Raw genomic sequence first — 18260 nt, 5'->3', positions numbered from 1 at the left:
TACATCGGCGATGCATTCGTGTCTGATCATATTATTGAGTCTTATTTAGTAAATGTTTCAATGCTGTTCTCTTGCGTTTCGATATCCTTAGAATCGCTGGTTTGTTCCAAACAAAACTGCTACTTTTCCAAAATCTTATTTTGTGTAAAAGAGCCGCTTTAATTAAATTTGATTTTTTTTAGGTTGGATGGATATTATATAATGGTTTTGCAATGATACACAGACTTATCAGACATTTTCAAATTATACAGGCCTGTCAAAAAAGCATCTAGCATCCCTGTAGTACACACTGTTAATTTTAAGTGTGTGGTATTGGGAAAAACAATTTAATAATACTTATCAGTTTCTTGTGCGGTTTTCGAAATGGTTCATTAGTAATGCAAATATGTGTAACCTATTTTTATTGAAAAATAGTCTTTTAAATTATTCTAGCATTGAATAAAAATTGATATAATGCTAATTGTTGATTGTATACTTCCAAATCCTTAGGTATCCGGCACTAGGGGACTCCCATCTAAACATAACAATTCATCAAAACATTTATAAAACTCAAACATTATGCATCACACTTGAATCATTTATCATAATTTTTCCGAATTCCGAGGATTAAACAGCTACACTATCCCTTGCCACGCAGCTGACGCCATTTTCTTCTTTCAGTTGTACAAAGGCTTTCCATTCCATATACCTCTTGGATACACTCCCTCGTATTTTACCAAATCATGCTCAAAGCGTGTTCGGAAACCTAACTCTTTCTATTTCAATGCTTTACAAAAGCTTCAGAGCCAGGTTACGAAGTGAAATGCAATTCCGTGCTGTGGGTGTAGTAAAAACTACGTAAATAATTAAGGGAAATAAATGAAAATTTTCTCTGACATGGTCAGACTATAATACAACATCCTTTGCCGTACCTGTACCCCTTGAGGGATCAGTACTTTTGCTTAGCATAATACCGAAACAACATCCATCCTGTGAAAAATAAGTATCCTAAAACTCTGACCGCATCAGCTCAGCACACTCGTAAATATTTACAAAAAAGCAGAGAAACCCCACTACCTGAAATGTTCATTCTGTTTGCTGAACCTTTTTTCAAAATCTCTTTCAATTCTTGGGGCCGGAAAAGCCGACACAAGCGTACGGTAGAGGAAGCTCTGCGTCCGGTCAAATTATTCAAAACGATATAAAAGGAACTTTTTCTCCCCTTGCGGCGAAATTTTTGCTGAGGCTGATCCTTTTCTAATTGTGTTTGGAAAATTCCTGAAAACAGCTTCCAGCCTATGTACGTATGTACGTACTGAAAAAGGAAAAAGACAAAATTTACAGCCAATATAAAAAGGTTGCCAAAAAGACCATGTCTGTCGTTGCCGAAATGAAAATTACCTTTCCGATACGGAAATAGGGTCTCATTCTGTGTCTATTCACTGCATTGTGCTCCAGCCACTGCTGCAATGTTTTCTTCGTATTCGATAACATAAATATAAGCTTTCAACCGTAGCGCGCCCAGCACTTCAAATTGCTACGAGAAATATATGCAAATTAAAATATGAAATTGCCGCTTTGGTTCATCTTACAATGCAAATAGATACTAGATACTGTTAGTAATGTTATCTGCGGCAGTTTGACAATTGGCTGCGTTTTTATGTTTACGAATATAAAGAAATTTGTTATTGAATATCTTAAACATTAATAACAAATTTCTTCATATTCGTCATCAATTTCATATTAATTATAATCGTTCCCCGCATTTCGATCGCCGCTCGTCTTAGAACACCATCAAGCGCAATGTTGAATAGCAAGCAGAAAAGACCATCTCCTTATCGAAGTCTCCTGCGAGAATCGCATGATTCCGACAACCCACCCGAGATTCTCACACAGCACTGGATCTCATCCATCGTAGCCATGATAAGTCTAGTAAGCTTACCCGGAAACCCGTTTACTTAGCCGTTTTCGCCCAGAATTTTCCATAGCTCTTGTCGGTTTACACTATCATATGCGGCTTTGAAATTAATGAACAGGTGATACGTAGGAACTCGGATTTCGCGGCACTTCTGGGTGAAGAGTTGTTCCGTTGAGACCGACCCTCCATGAAGCCGGCCTGATAACCTTCCACGAATCTATTGGCTATTGGCGATAATCGATGCAAAATGACTTGGGAAAGACTTTCTAGACGGCATTCGGAAAGGCGTTCGCCTTTCTCGTAGCTACGGCAAATAATCCCGTCTTTCCACTCTTCCGGTAATTGTTCCGTATCCCAAATCTTGACAATCAATTGATGCAAATAGCTGACCAACTTGTGCGGACCCATTTTGATAAGTTTCGCTCCAATGCCATCCTTTCCTGCTGCTTTGTGGTTTTCAGCCGCTAGTTGACTTCTTTAACTTCGCTTATTGATGGGGGTGCCACATCTCCATTGCTTGCTGCACCAATGAAGTCACTTCCTCTCCTATCGCATCTTTCAGTCTTTCGCATGTACATCATTTAGGTGTTCATCATAGTGCTGCTTTCACCTTTCGATCACAGCACGGTCGTCAGTCAAAATTCCTCCATCTTAGTCTCTGCACATTTCAGTCTGCGGCACAAAGCCTTTTCGAGAGACGTAGAGTCTGTGATAGAACTTCTATGTGTCGAGCGAAACAGCTGCTCGAGATCTTCGCACTCCTTCTCCTCCCGGTGACGCTTCTTCTCCTGGAAGAGGAGTTTCCTCTCTGCTGGTACTTCTCTTAAAACCTTTAGTTGCGCCGAGTCGGTGCCACACAGCCTAAGACGTTCTCTGTTACGCTGTTAATGGCTGTTTTTACGGCACTCCAACAGAGGCACTCCTCAAGAGAGGCTTCATACAGCTCACCTTCTCCCGGCAGCGCGGCTTCGAGAGATAAAGCGTAACTTTCGGCGACATCTTGCTGCTTCAGTCGCGTTAGATAACACCGTAGCGGTTGGTTAAACGTATTAAACGTAGCGAGTCGCAGTGGATGAAGGAGAGCATTAAGAACTTCTACAGAAAATTGAACATTAAAACTTTGGAATGTTATCACCTCCATCAAAAACTGGCGCAAAAATATCCCCAAAGCTTCCCACTATTCCTAACAAAAGTACTAATCGCCGCGAAATGTGAATCCGAGAGAAAGAGGAAGATAGGCGAGAGAAAATTTAAACAACTACTCCAACGCAAAAACAACACACGACAAGAAAAGCCCAAGGTCCACCTACTAGACGACTTTGTAGTCAACAGGTCATCACAACAATTCACCGACGAACAGATCAACACACTAAACATGGGACTAAACTACGCAGTAACAACGACACCAAACATCGAGAACACTATCATCGACATGGAAACAGCAGTTAGCATCTGTGATCTCCAACCCTCCCAAATAAACCACGCCAGAACAACAGTCGCCGAGGTCATCAAGGAGAATCATCATCAAAAGAAGAGGAACCCTGAAGTCCGCATCGTCAAGGAACTGAAAGAAAAACCAGTATACTACGTGAAGGCAGACAAAGGTAACAAAGTGGTTATAATGAACAAGGAGGACTACGATCACCAGATGTTAGAAAAAATCAACAACGGCCCATATAGACAACAAAGAATTGACCCACTACCCGAAATAGTTAAGCGAGTTAATCGTACAATTAAAGAATGCCAACCTACGCTAGGAGACGATATCGGAAAATTACGAACTTCAAACCCTACATTACCCAGAATAAAAGGACAACCCAAAATACACAAACCGGGAACGGAAATGCGGGAAATAATCACGGCAAACGGATCACCCACGGAAAAGATTGCCAAGTGGTTGGTAACCGAGTTCCAAAGAATGCCTATAAAATTCCCGAGCCGTTCTGTCAGTAGTACACGAGAATTCGCCCAGTACCTAAAAACATCGGGAGAACTAGCAGAAGACGACATAATGGTCTCTTTCGATGTTACGGCCTTATTCCCAAGCGTCCCCGTGAAAGAATCGATAAGCCTCTTGGAAGACTGGCTATTGAAACAGCATGAGGATAACGCATGGAGAAAAAAGGTGGGAGGATATTTGAAGCTGACCCGGTTGTGTATGGAGGAGAATTACTTCACATTCAGGGACAGTTATTACAAACAGCTAAAAGGTGCACCAATGGGCAATCCTTTATCACCGTTTCTGTGCGAACTATTCATGGCTAACCTTGAAAACAAGCTGGAACAAGACCAAGTACTCCCAACAAGATGGTGGCGCTACGTCGACGACATTTTTAGCATCATCAAAAAAGGAGAGCTGGAAACCATTCTAGCAGCCATGAACGGTACACACAGGAACATACACTTCACATATGAACTAGAGAAAGACGGAAAACTTCCTTTTTTGGACATCATAATAATAAGACAAATTGAAAGCACAGAAACAGAAATGGAAATTTATAGAAAACCTACGAACACCAAACGAGTTATACCTAGCTCATCTAACCACTCGCACCAACACAAAATGGCAGCTTTCCATCACATGATACATAGGATGGAAACATTACCGTTAAGTGAGCTAGGGAAACAAAAAGAACTAGCACATATTCTTGAAATAGCTGAACTGAACGGATACAAAGAAACGACAATCCAGAATATGATTTCCAAAAAAAGAAGAGACGAATACAAGAAATCACTAACAACACTTACACCAATCACACCAGAACTCAAGAGAGTGGCAGTAGAATACGACGGAAACATTACACGCCCTCTCCGTCAGAAAATGAGGAAATTTGGAATTGATCTAGTCTACACGAGCCGAAACAACCAGCTCAAAAATAAGTTGGGATCAACTAAGGACCCGATTGAAGAACAAAGGGTGTATGAAATCAGTTGCCCACAATGCGAGAAGGTGTATATCGGCCAGACTAGAAGGAATCTAGAAACACGAACAAAAGAACACCTGGCAGAGGTAGCAAAAGCATCAAGAGATGCCGAGAAAGGTCTGACACACCAATTTAGATCTAAAGTGGCTGAGCACGTCTTCAACGACAACCATCCGCTGACCATTGACAACGCAAAAGTAATTAACAACTGCTCTGCGTGGAAGATGGATGTAGCGGAGAGTTTAGAGATTTATAAGAGGTGCTCCTCCACTTTACTAAATAAAGACCCTGGAAACGGTTACTCCTGGCTTTTCAAATATGTGCCAAAACACAGACATACAGGAATACACACAGACGTAACAACTCCTGGTTAAAAAACTTCACCCTTCCTCGGATCCCGATTTCACATTTTTCACATTTTTCACAATTTTCGCATAACCCCATTAGACCCGTTCAGGTTTTCCTTCATTTAACTAACATTTTATTTTTTAGATTTCAGACTCCTGCAATAGAATTAGTTTACCAGTAGAATATAGCTAACAATATTATCAGTTTACCTACACCAACTGTGTATACCTACACAGGTAGTTTAAGCAAACATTGTATCGCTTTACACAGGTAGTCTTAAGCAAACATTGTATCGTTTGACACAGGTAGTCTTAAGCAAACAATGTATCGCTTTACCTATCACCTTTTGTATACCAGCAGCAAGGAACCTTAAGCTCCTATAAAAACTGTAAAATTGCTTTGGCTAATTTAGTTCGAAAACAGACACTGAGGAAGCCTGCAAGTCGTAGGCGAAATACGTATCTGTCATTGAATAAAATACACATAGTAGAATTAAAATTGGATAAGTTTTCTTATTTTTTATTTTTAGGTTTCGTATTCTACTAAGACGCTCCAAAAACTTCAGTCAATATAAGTAATTCTGGTTATAAATAAGTTGCTGCAAATAAAAGTACCAAAGTTGTGATGCTTGCCCAAGGAACATTTTGCTGTACAATAGTTTATCAAGCGGGTTTATATTTCACGGGTATTAGCTATACAACAGTTGAATAAGCTACTCTTGAACAAAAATGTTTGCTGGATGGGTGAGGAACTGGGGGGCTCCGTAGCCGCAAGATTACCGAGTCTGCTTTGACAAGCGGGTGGTCGTGGGTTCGAATCTTAGTAGAATCAGACCACTCGTTGTCAAGTGACTTTAGGACGGGTTTATTCTCAGCATAAAAATTAATATGCATACTGCTCACTCAATAGCGATTATAGTAAAAAGAAATGCAATGGTGGTCGTACAGCAAACACCCGGGCGATATCACAGTAGATCAATGATACTGGTCGCAGTGATAAGTCCACACATGGAAAAAAGGGCCAAACAGAATACTGCGCGAAATTACTGGGACACGTTGTTCTTATCTGTCCTAGATAGAATTCACGGTGACAAACCCCAACAATAATACAAAAGTAGTTGCTTTACATTTGCATGGAGAATATTATTTGAGGGAAATATCGAAACTAGAGAGACTAGAGAGTGGCGACAAGTCATCCCAAATGTATGCAATGCGGTTTTTCCAAGGTTTTTCTTTCTCTTTCCTGCATACGCGTTGGATAGGTCGTCTGCTCGATTGGAATGACACTGACAGATAATTATCATTCCAATTTTGACATTGTCGCCACTCTGTATATAGTCACTCTAATCGAAACAATAGCCTCCCAGTTCGCCTCTAGGTACGATATTGGGGTGACATTGCGATTCTCGTTTCGAGTGATTTTGGTTCGAGACGCCCATTTGTTTAACGTGGTCGAAACGAACCAAAATCAATCGAAACGAGATGCGCAATGTCACCCCTGGTCTAATAAACCAGTGGGCATCGAAACTAAAATAATCGATGTTTTTGAATGGATGTCAATAGTCTCAAAAACATCGGCACATCGATTAAATCGAGTGTGAGACATGGATGTTAATTGAATCGATTCGATGTTCGATGTTCGATGTTGGCAAATGAAGGAAACGGAACGGCCGATGCTCCTAATTATTCAGCATTATTCCGACTTTTTGCGTGTCTACTGATATGCTGACTAACCCTTATTATGATATTGAGAAAAAATCCCGATTTTTTCTGACTTTAACTAAATGAATATATTGTTGCAAAACATAAAACAAAGTAACGGTATGATGTTGTACCTTCTCGCCATTCTCCTTAATAGTCCGGTCTGCCGGTTCGCGCATATGCGAAGTTCCGATAGAATTTAGAAAAATATTCATACTTCTACAAAAAAAATGCAGGATTTTAGCACAAAAAAACTGTAGAAATAGCAACGCAGCCAACTGCGTTAATTGCGCCAATCTGAGTTGTCCTGATTTCAACGGATTAATTTTATCGGGACATCGATTTGAATCGAAAAACTAACATCGATGTGACCGATTTTCCTGTAAGCTCACATCGAATCGAAACATCGGAAAATCGATGCTGGAACATCGATGTTTCGATTTATCGATGTGACATCGCCCATTACTAAAACCAGTCGTCGTATGTTAGAATCTCGGCTTTGAGAAGCTGTTACAGTCATTAAAATCGTAGCACTGGCCTCGCAATTGTCCTGTACTCTAAAATCTGGCTGCGATTAAAACTGATAAAAACAATTCAGAAAGGTTATGTTACATCTATAGGTGATTTAAACAATTATCTTCAATTTTTATTATGCTCGCCAAATACATTGCTCATCACACATACAAATACTTTTCTGCTGCTGTGTTTGAGTTTAAGATGTGTGCTTAATAAACTTCAAAGCAGCGCCCCTAATTTTAATGAGAAATTTTATCATGATATGGTGCAATGTTTTGCCCATCACTCATCTGACGGGAGTAGTCTCTGGAAATGAAAAGCCCTTTCGATATACGCCGAGCTGTGCTAAGGCATACGGTTCCAGTCCTGCTTTATCATGCAATATTTATAAAAGGGTAATTACGCTCATTTCTAATGCATTGTAGGCGGTCGTACATAGCCGAGTTGAGATGTTTTGCCTCCACCCATACATAATTGAGTAAATATCTCATATGTCACAAGCATACGTTTTTGTTGGGAGTATGCTAAATACAGAAAGCACCTTTTGATACGCAATCGTGCTTCTTTTCTGATAACTGGTTTGTTTTGTCCAAATTATAAAAAAGAACGGGGCCACTGCTAATCAAAAGCATATGGAAAATCCCGTGCACTTGAACGTGGATATGGAATGTGATTGAAATTAAATAACGCTGCCGTTTTATATATCCGTCATGCTGAATTACTTACTTTCTAGGAGTTTTCTCCACCTTAATGACCAAAATTATTTACATTAATTGTGTTATTAATTGATATGATTAATTGATGTGCTTGAAACTGAACAAAAATAAACCCGCCTTGAATATGTGAATTATTATACTTACTTAAGAAAAATCAAATGATTTCAAAATGTTTAAACTAATTTTTTGATATACTAGCTGACCCGACAAACTTCGTATTGCCACAAATTAAACTGTGTTGTACATAAATCCTGAATCTCGGATGACCTTTATCAGTATCTCGAGTTTTGCAAGTTTCTAAGGAGTTCAAGGGTATTTTAATATACAAATTTTCCTCACTGTAAAATAGAAAACAACTCCCTCCATTGGATAGCCTGATAAAATAAACCGGATAGCATTTAAATATTCGGCATCATTACAAACCATTTCGCCGAATGCCATTTTGCGGAACACCAATTCTCGGTTGACTATAACGCGGAATATAGAGTTTCGCAGAATACCATTTCACGAAAAACCTTACGCGAAATGTACCATTTCATGGAAAATCTTTTCGTAGAAAGTACCATTTCGCAGGGGTGACCCAACTGAAGGTCAGTAGATCTAGGAAAATAAATAAACCTAGATAGAGGTGATCTCTACGGGGGGCTGCCCCCCGCAGTGGCCGGCGCTTCCGACGATAGGTCGCCGGCAACACTCGCGGCCTGTGTCCGTCTCGCCCTGAATCATCTAATGTTACTATTGATAGTTTCTGGTGGTCTTATTACTGACTAATGTTTTATGAAAGAGTCTATCATTTCTCGAGTTCGATTAGTTTTTGAGTTACGTAAAAAATTCTGTTTTATTTGTATGAGAGTCCTTCCCAAGCAACACAGCTTGTTGTAGAACAGTATAATATTACATATATCAGAACTTCTCTATTACCTGAAAAGCGCAAAAAATTGAAGTCTAATGAAACAATAATTGAAAGAAGTATGTATCCGGTTATTTCATACCAATTTAAAACGTCATTATAGCATAAGCTACAACTTGTTCTTCCAGTAGTTTAAGTTTAGTAATGGAGACACAATAAAAACCTCGTGTTGACATGTTAACAAAACAAACATTATACATTTGATATGAACTGTCAAATAAATTCATGTTATCCCAAAACATCTCAAAACCTTAATAATAACGACATATGTTTTCAAAGTACGTTTATAGTACTCTTAAGCGACTACTTTCCACGAATATTATTTTCTAACTTGTTTTGTGTGTTACTTGGGTTATCCCCCTACCACAGGGTTGAGGGGTCTCAAATAACCATCATTAAAAAATTCCTGCCTCCAAAACCCCCCACATGCCGACTTTGGTTCCATTTACTTGATTAGTTCTCTAGTTATGAGGATATTTGTATTTCATTTGTATAGGATCCCTCCCCACTATTCACCATAGAAAAAAAATTTGCCTACAAAAACACCCACATGCCAAATTTGGTTCCATTTGCTTGATTAGTTCTGGAGTTATGAGGAAATTTGAATTTCATTTGTTTAGGAGACCCCCCTCCTACAATGGTAAGGGGTCCTAATTCATCATAGAAAAAATTCTTGCATCCAAAAACATCCTCATACCAAATATGGTTCCAATTGATTGATTAGTTCTCGAGTTATGAGGAAATTTGTATTTCATTTATATAGGAGACCCCCTCCTAAAGCAGGGAGGGGTCCTAATTCACCATAGAAAAAATTCTTGCCTCCAAAAACCTTCACATGCCAAGTTTGGTTCCATTTGCTTGATTAGTTCTCGAGTTATTCAGAAATTTGTGTTTCATTTGTATGGGAGCCCCCCTCTTAGTGGAGGGGCCCTAAAATTTTTACGCCGATTGGTTCAGTAGTTTTCGATTCTATAAGGAACATCCTGACAGACAGACAGACAGAAATCCATAGATTCTGGTGCCGAGCGGAATAAACTCAACGTAATAACGGGTGGCAACAACAATTTTAGATTTTTTTTCGAAGCCTCTATGCACAACAGCAAACGAGGTCAGAGAGAAATGAGAGTGTGTTTGTGTTAACTCTTTCTCTCTTCTATTTCTGCCAGTATTTTTTGTTTTGTTTATGCTTGCCTAGTTTTTCTCAAAATGGCTTCAAAACAAGAAGCATTTAGCGAGCGCGTTGTACTTCTACGGATCCAGAGCCGGTGCTACAGCGCGCGTGACCCTGTGCAAATTAAGCAGCAAGGCCTTTTTTGTATACCAGAAGGGCATTGGGTTGAAAGGCCACTGTGACAGTCTTAACGATCGTCTTTTGGCGCAGGCTTCGATTGTTGTACACAGTTTCCGGACCGCTCATACCCATTGATGAAGTTGTGCTAGATAGTTGTAATCTTGTGCCGTGAATGATCTTTTGGGACTTCCGAAGAAGTTATGCCTAGATAAAGCAAGAGCTCCGCAATTACAGAGCAGATGCGCTGAACTTTCAACTTTCAAGTGCAGAGTTACAAAAGCGGAAGGTGTCGGTATCATTCGATACTGTTTGAATGATAAAGAGCAGGACTGTGTAGGACAGTTAGCCCCCGGATTGTGCGTAGCTCACTGTTTAACTGTTTAGCCTGTAACCCTGTGTTTGATTCCAACGAGATGCTATCTTAACAGGTAATCTAGGTTGGCAGCTAAGTTTAGTTTTTATCCCAAACTTTCCTCTGACGATAAGTCCTCGACGTAAGCAATAGTCTCGTAGCCAAGATGTGCTGCTTATGAAGGAATGCGTTGGCCATCAGTGACCAAAGCAATGGTGAGAGCGCTCCTTATGGGCGTCCTTATATAGCCGAAAATATTAAGCGATGTATCTCCCAACTAGCAAGGCTTTCACTGCTTGTAAGCTAGAATCTTACTTATTTTAGTCGATTCCATTTTAAAAGAGAGCTGTAAAAATTGAAGCGTACGACACGCTATCGAAAGCTCCTTCAATATCAAGGAAACCCCAAAGCGCATCCTCTTGATATATGAGCGATTTCTCAATTTACGTCACAACGCAGAGCAATGCAGTTTCCGTAGATTTACCGTGTTGTTATGCGTGTGGATTTCCACGCAACGGAGAGTTCTTTGAAAATTTAATGCAGATATAGTTATCGGCGATTTCCTCTATCAACTCGAGAAGCAATGATGTCAAATTTATTGGTCTAAAAGCCTTTTGCGTGGTTTTCTCTTTTTTATCCGTCTTAGGTATGCCTTTCGGTATATGCTTACTTTCCGCCAATTCTCGGGGATATGTCCCAAAATGAAACTGGCTCGAAAAATGTTAATAAGCTCGGACATCATAATGCTATCCATTTGCTGTACGGACAGAATACCACCCGGATCTGGAGATTTCATGGGTTCAAAACAGCTAAGTACCCACTTAATTGAATCATCCGTAAACAATCGGCGTGCAAGCAGATCCGAGTCGTTTGGCACGACATATTCTAAAGCAGCGAGGTCTAATTTCATTGACTTTTTCTTAACACTTTACACTCAACATTTAAATAAAAGAGGAGCGGAAACAATACAAAACATACATATTTCTGAACAGTCAATTGTGTTGTATATAGCCAGGGATTGTCCTAGAATTTTTAACATATTTCTCTAGTCATCACCAAACGCGCGGCCCCCCTGAAGCGCGAGGCTTCGTTCCACCGCACGGGTTTGCCGGCCTAAACGCCGGTTCTGTACGTATCTACGGATTGCACAAAGATTATTGCACAAAAAATATACGGTACAACGTTTTAAGAGCGAAAATGTTGCACCTTCGACTGTTTAGTATATCCTACGATCACCAACAACTACTCGTAAGCAAAGTAGTGAAAGAGCAGATAAATTTTTTTTTTTAATTCTATATTAGAGAGGTTTTCAGCCTGCGGCTGGTTCGCCTCTAAAAGAGCAGATAAAATTATGGACGGAGAAGGACTTCGTTCTCTTTCTCGTGCCTTTGACAACAAGAATTCCGCGAGCCAACGGGATGCCACAAAAAAATTCAACTGTTACCACCAGAACAACATTGAAAAGAGTTGGAATAAAGTGCCGAAATAAGACGAGAGCCCGGGAATACACTGAGGAACAGATTTCGACGCTGAAATCCCAATGCCACTGGTTACGTTACGTCCCTCTTTCGAAGACGCACATTCCCGGAAATGATCGATATTGTTCCATGGAAAGTTCTACTGCATCTTCGAATGTTAAATACAAGTTTAAACAAAAGTTTGACAGAAAGTGATGCTGTACATTGCCATTGCCATGTGCAGACTATGGGTCCGATCACAGGTCTATACATCGCTTTCCTGCCGACCTGGGCATTAATATCCCCGATAACGATCTTGATGTCCCGTGGTGAGCAGCTGTCATATGTTGTCTCCAATTGCGTATAAAACGCTTCCTTCTCGTCGTCAGGTCTACCTGAGTGTGAACAATGCACATTTATGATGGTGTAGTTGAAAAAACGGTCTTTTATCCTAAACACGCACAACCTCGCGTTGATCGCTTTCCAGTCCATTACGCGATCCTGCATTTTACCCATCACTACAAAGCTCGTTCCCAGCTCGTTGGTCCACGGCTCTGATAAAATTGGGCTTTGCCACCATGGATCCACCACACCTTCCCGCCTTTGTGATAGATCTCCTGCAGTGCCACGATGCCAACCATTCATGGTTCTAACTGATCGAGCAGCACCCTGTCACCACTAACGAAATTTAGCGATCTACAGTTCCAGGTACCAAGTCTCCATTCCATGTCCTTATTTTGTCGCCTTTGTCCATACCAAATGTTCCGAGTAAAATTTTCCTGATTCTTTTTAGTATTTTTGATTTTGATAGGTAGCAGTACTAGGGCCTACGCTATCGTGTCTCGTGATAGGACTGCCATCTTAAAGTGTCGTTACAACAGTTTGCCTTCTTCCCAGTTGGTATAGGACCTTCCACCGGGATGGGTTACCCGATATCCGCTAAGGTTGCTCGTATTCCAGCTGATAACACGTGGAGGTATGGATAGGAGTTACTGGATAAGAGACTAAAGACCACAATTCTCTCTTCGTTATTCTTAAATAACTCTTATTTAATGGAGACGGTGAAAAAAAATCTTTCGTTCACCGTGGTGGTGACACATATAGTATATTCGTATCTGTTTTTTGGCAAAACCATAGGAATGTCATAAGCAGATCAAATTAGGGTCTGGTGCTGCTTCGTCGCAATTGCCTGTTACCATCCTACCCAACAGAAATTATTACTAATGTCCACGTTTTTTATGACACACAATGTAAAATTAGTTATTCCCTAATATTTTAATTAGTCAGCAATCATGCGCTATCAACAAAACACTTATACACACAGATACACTTCAAGAAGACTCAGTCCGTTGAAGTTGAATAAAATAAAATAAAAAAATAAAATAAAATAAAAGTGAGCTAAGCATTAAAATGTTTTTTTTTTTCATTATAGAATACCTAGCAGGCAAACTTCCCACCTATTTTCGTGCGGCGAAGAAAAAATGCCGATTGTCCTTACAGCAGAGGGAAAATTTTCACTTGAACAACATTCAAACATTCAACATTGAAATCAAAACTTTCTATTTAATCACCATTTGAATTCAAAATTAAAGTGCTCGGATAAGTGTGTTTGAGTCAAATCAGGAACTTGTAACTTCGATTATACGTTGAAATCCATCTAAGAAAAGATGAAAATGAAGTGGGTTTCCTTACTAAGACTAGAATTAGCAATGAACTCAACTTTGATTCCGATTGATCACAGCAGAATTGGAAATAGTACATACTGAAAGGATAACGGTCTACAAAGAATTTGGTCTGGTTTTTTGGAAACATCACTAACAAAAAGTCTGACTGGATACTTCCAATAAAAATTTCACTTCAGAGGATGTTGAATCTCCAAACCCTTTCGTCACCCGCCCATTTCAACATAATACTATACAATAACTAAACTAACGTTAGTAGAATACATTAATGTTATGTAAAGCTCAATGCATCTTAATCGTATTATAATATGCAACGAATAAATATTTTTCAAAAAGTTCAGCAATAAAACACACTCTTTTCCAGCAGCTTCCCTTAGTTTTATGCACGAGTTCTTTTGTTCCCTGTTAGCATTTTCCAGCAGCAGAAAACCTAATGCTTACCGTACCGAAAAAATATTATAATTCAAGCAAAGTTGTCTGCAGCTTTTCCCTGGAGCGGAAAAGTTGTTTTACCGTGCACTACACAGCACTCGGATAGCTGACTCCATCCAAATCCGGCTTTGTTTCGAAGGGAAATTGAAATATTCTCGCCAGCTTACTAGAGTGAGTCTTATTTTTGAACTATGTATGTATTCTCACTGTTAAGTATTTTGAAATCAGTCAAATCGTATTTAGATTTTTTTTTCTATGTTTGGGATAACGATAAGAACAACAGTTACTTTGTTGGTAAAATTTTTCCAAGCTGAAGAGTAATTTTTAAAGAACTTCGTCTATTTTTTAAAATAAAAACACACTATAATTATTTTTTTAATTTTCATAACGGTAGTTTTTCTACTAATAACGTAGGAGACAAAAGAAGAAAGTAAATGAAACGCTGGTCGCTCATCCGGCATCCTTGTTACGTGGTGTGCAGAGAATGGGTACCATCGTCACGAAGTCTCACATCCTCCTTGGGTTTGCAGACGAAATGAAGGAAGCCGCGATTATAGAGCTGCTGATTCCGTAGCCTGCAACTCCGTACGAAACTCTGTAAGATGCTTATTCACCCGGTGGTACTCTATGGTCACGAAACGTGAACGTTGAAAGAGAGCGACCAACGTGTTGTTTTCAGCGTAAGATTCTGCGATCAGTTCTTCGTGGCATATTAGCAGAAGGAGAGTAGCGTCCGCGCATGAATCACAAAATATATCAAGACTTGATACATTATGTGATTCATGCGCAGACGCCACTTTCCTTCTGCTAATATGCCACGAAGAACTGATCGCAGAATCTTACGCTGAAAACAACACGTTGGTCGCTCTCTTTCAACGTTCACGTTTCGTGACCATAGAGTACCACCGGGTGAATAAGCATCTTACAGAGTTTCGTACGGAGTTGCAGGCTACGGAATCAGCAGCTCTATAATCGCGGCTTCCTTCATTTCGTCTGCAAACCCAAGGAGGATGTGAGACTTCGTGACGATGGTACCCATTCTCTGCACACCTGCCCTTCGAATAACATCTTCCAATGCAATGTTGAAAAGCAAATTAGATAGCCCGTCGCCTTGCTTCAAATTATCTAACATTACAAACAAGACCGATGTTTCACCCGCTATTCTGAAGCTCGATTTTGAACTATCAAGGGTAGCACGTATCAGCCTAATCAGTTTAGTTGAAAAACCATGTTCAAACATAATCCGCCACAACTCATTTCGTTTAACTGAAACGGGACCCGTTTCAGTGGGTGGGTTTGCACGTTAAATTGCCGGAATTTATCGAGAATCTGTCGCAATGTAAACATTTAGTCGGTCGTGGAGCGTCCCTCTCGAAAAAAGCACCAAAGCGCCAACAAAGTTTTTCCCAGTCAATCCCCAATTCATATATCAATGTAAGAAAATTCTCATAAATATCCTTTAACAAGTTCAGAATCGTTAATACTTACTATAGCAACCGAAAGCCGGGTGGCTCTTACCGTATCAAGAATTCCTCTCTATTGTACTCGGTCCTGGGCTACTCGTCGCCAATTCGTTGCGCGTCTCGACACACGCAAGACGATTTCAACCTGGTTGAGCCATCTAGCACGTTGGGCCCCTCTATTCCTGGTGCTGGTGGGGTTCCTGAAGAGAATGGATTTCACTGCACAGTCGTCCGGCATCCTTGCAACGTGACCGGCTCACCGTAGTCTCTCAACTTTCGCCAGATGTACGATGGGAATCTCTCCAAGTAGTGCCTGTAGCTCGTGATTCATACGCCTCCTCCACTCTCCGCTTTCCGTTTGTATTCCCCCAAAAATAGTCCGCAACATCTTTCGTTCAAATATGGCTAGTGCACGTATGTTTTCCGTAAGTAAAGTTACCGTCTCAAGTCGGTAGAGCAGTTCCAGTTTGATTAGCGTTTTGTACATCGTCAGCTTTATGCGGCAGCTTATGCACCTTGATCGAAGCGCCTTGAGGATGAAAAAGATGGCTCGATTTACAGATTGAATGCGTCGTTGGATCTCCTTACTCGTATTATTGTTGGCTGTGACCAAAGATTCCAAATATACGAACTTATCAACCACTTCCAGTTCAACGCCGTCAATAGTCAATGTCCGTAGGAGGCAAACGTTGGTGTCTCTGGAGCCTCTTCCTACCATATATTTAGTTTTCGATGTATTGATTTGTAACCCTATCCCCATAGCCTCCGTTTTTAGTCTGGCGTAGATTGTCTTCGACGTCCTAAGGTTTCTAGTAATGGTGTCGAGGTTGTCTGCGAAGGCTAGGAGTTGGCTACTCTTGCTGAAGATCGTTCCTTTCGTTTCGATGCCCGCTCGCCGGATCACACCTTCAATAGCGATATTGAATATTCAAGGACTCAAGAGCATTCCCGAAGCGCACACGTAGCACAGCACTCGCTCCAGGGTAGCTTTGATGAGCCGCGTCGTTCTCTTGCTATTGGGGATAGACGGCGCAACAAAAACTGGGAGAGCACCACCGTTGTAGGCGGCGTTGACCAACATGATGCCGCGATAATTACAGCAATCTAACCGGTCTCCCTTTTTGTAGATACGACAGACTACACCTTCCATCCACTTCTTCGGTAGTTTCTCCGAGAAGAATTTTCTTGACTCTTTTTAGTTTTAGTTCAGTGAGTTTATATAGGTAGCTGTACCAGGGCTTACGCTACCGAGTCTCGTGATAGAGTTGCCTTACAGTGTCGAGACAACACATTATTCGTGTGTATAATGTTGGCAACAGACAGCGAAGTCTCTTTTCGGTATCTCTCTCTACTCTCGACTGTCACAGTTGCAGCCAACAAATGAGTTCTGGCTCGATCCTTCTCATCAGTCACTCGATGGCGCTCTGCGTCGAACCACTCATCGGAAGTCACTGTAGCAGTAGTACCCAAAACTCCTCGCGCTGTAGTACCGATCGCATCGTGAATGTGTTGCCTCTGCTCGTTCAGATTCTCTCCAAATTATTCACCGTTCCGTTCCTTAGTTTTTCGAGAGTACTCTGTACCAACCGCCGAATGCGCAATCGTGTTTTCCTCGTTGGTTTCGATTTGAATACGTTGGACAACCGGGCGGTATTCGACTAAAACGCTGCTGAAGTCAGAAGCTGCAAATAGTACACCACAAAACGGAGGTCCTGCTTGTCAGTAACTAGAGATCCGAATAGTGGACAGAAATGACTGTCAGAAAGCACATTATTCCCTGAACGCATGTGCTTATCCTGCTGGAAGTAATAACAAATGATGAGCAGAACATCAAGAACCACGTTGCCTATACTTGTGAAAAAGCGAAAAAGGCGGGCGGGCCCAATAGTAGCAAGCGGTGGCTACTGGCTAGTGTTTAATCGTAGAAAGCGCGGTATGAAAGTTCAGACTAGCTACCAGCGTTACAAGCCAAGCGCAAGCCAAGCGCGTGAAGTTGAACAGTGCGTTTCGGCTCGTGGTCGCGAATAGCACTAGTGTGTATAGTAAGACGATATTGTCGGTCGCAGTATGTGTTATTGCTGGAGAACGGTAGATGAACGAATATCGATTTTAACGATTTGGTTGAACAAGGAATATGAAGCAGTTAACTTCCACCTAACACAATTTCTGTAAGGTCACAGTTGCGTCGGGCATATCTGTACCGGTTCGCCTTGTCGGGCGCTTTGGAAGCACAAGGACGAGCACAACGAGCGATTTACCGTTAGTACATTTGGGCTTGTTGGCCCAACAATCGGACACCCAATTTCTTCGTCGATGTGATCAGCGGACGATAGCAACAAAAATCCTGGAACATAGGTGGATTAGACGCACGCTGCAGAGGCAGAACATGATGCAAAGACTCATGACGACGTAGGACGACGTGTCCTGGCAACACGTGAAAGCGGGTAACCATTGGCAGTGGAGATCCCTGATTTCGTTCCTTTATTCTACCGGTCTTGACTTTATGGTCAAAATTGTTACCGTTTGGAAACTTTGCCCTATAGAACCCCCTAAGAGCACTTAAAGCCGAAGT

General features: G+C 40.9%; 1 protein-coding gene across 1 annotated transcript; it reads left to right on the top strand.

Annotated features, from left to right (window-relative positions):
* The first annotated feature begins 3272 nt into the window (after positions 1-3272).
* Positions 3273-18007, top strand: LOC128745761 (uncharacterized). Its single transcript, XM_053842837.1, has 2 exons — positions 3273-4281; positions 17862-18007. Exons 1-2 carry the CDS (start codon positions 3273-3275, stop codon positions 18005-18007), a joined length of 1155 nt encoding a protein of 384 aa, XP_053698812.1.
* Positions 18008-18260: the final 253 nt, after the last annotated feature.

The sequence above is a fragment of the Sabethes cyaneus genome, chromosome 1 (assembly GCF_943734655.1).
Source record: "Sabethes cyaneus chromosome 1, idSabCyanKW18_F2, whole genome shotgun sequence".
In the NCBI taxonomy this organism is placed as follows: Eukaryota; Metazoa; Arthropoda; class Insecta; order Diptera; family Culicidae; genus Sabethes; species Sabethes cyaneus.
The sequence above is the reverse complement of the archived record's forward strand: the minus strand, read 5'-3'. Positions and strand labels throughout refer to the sequence as shown.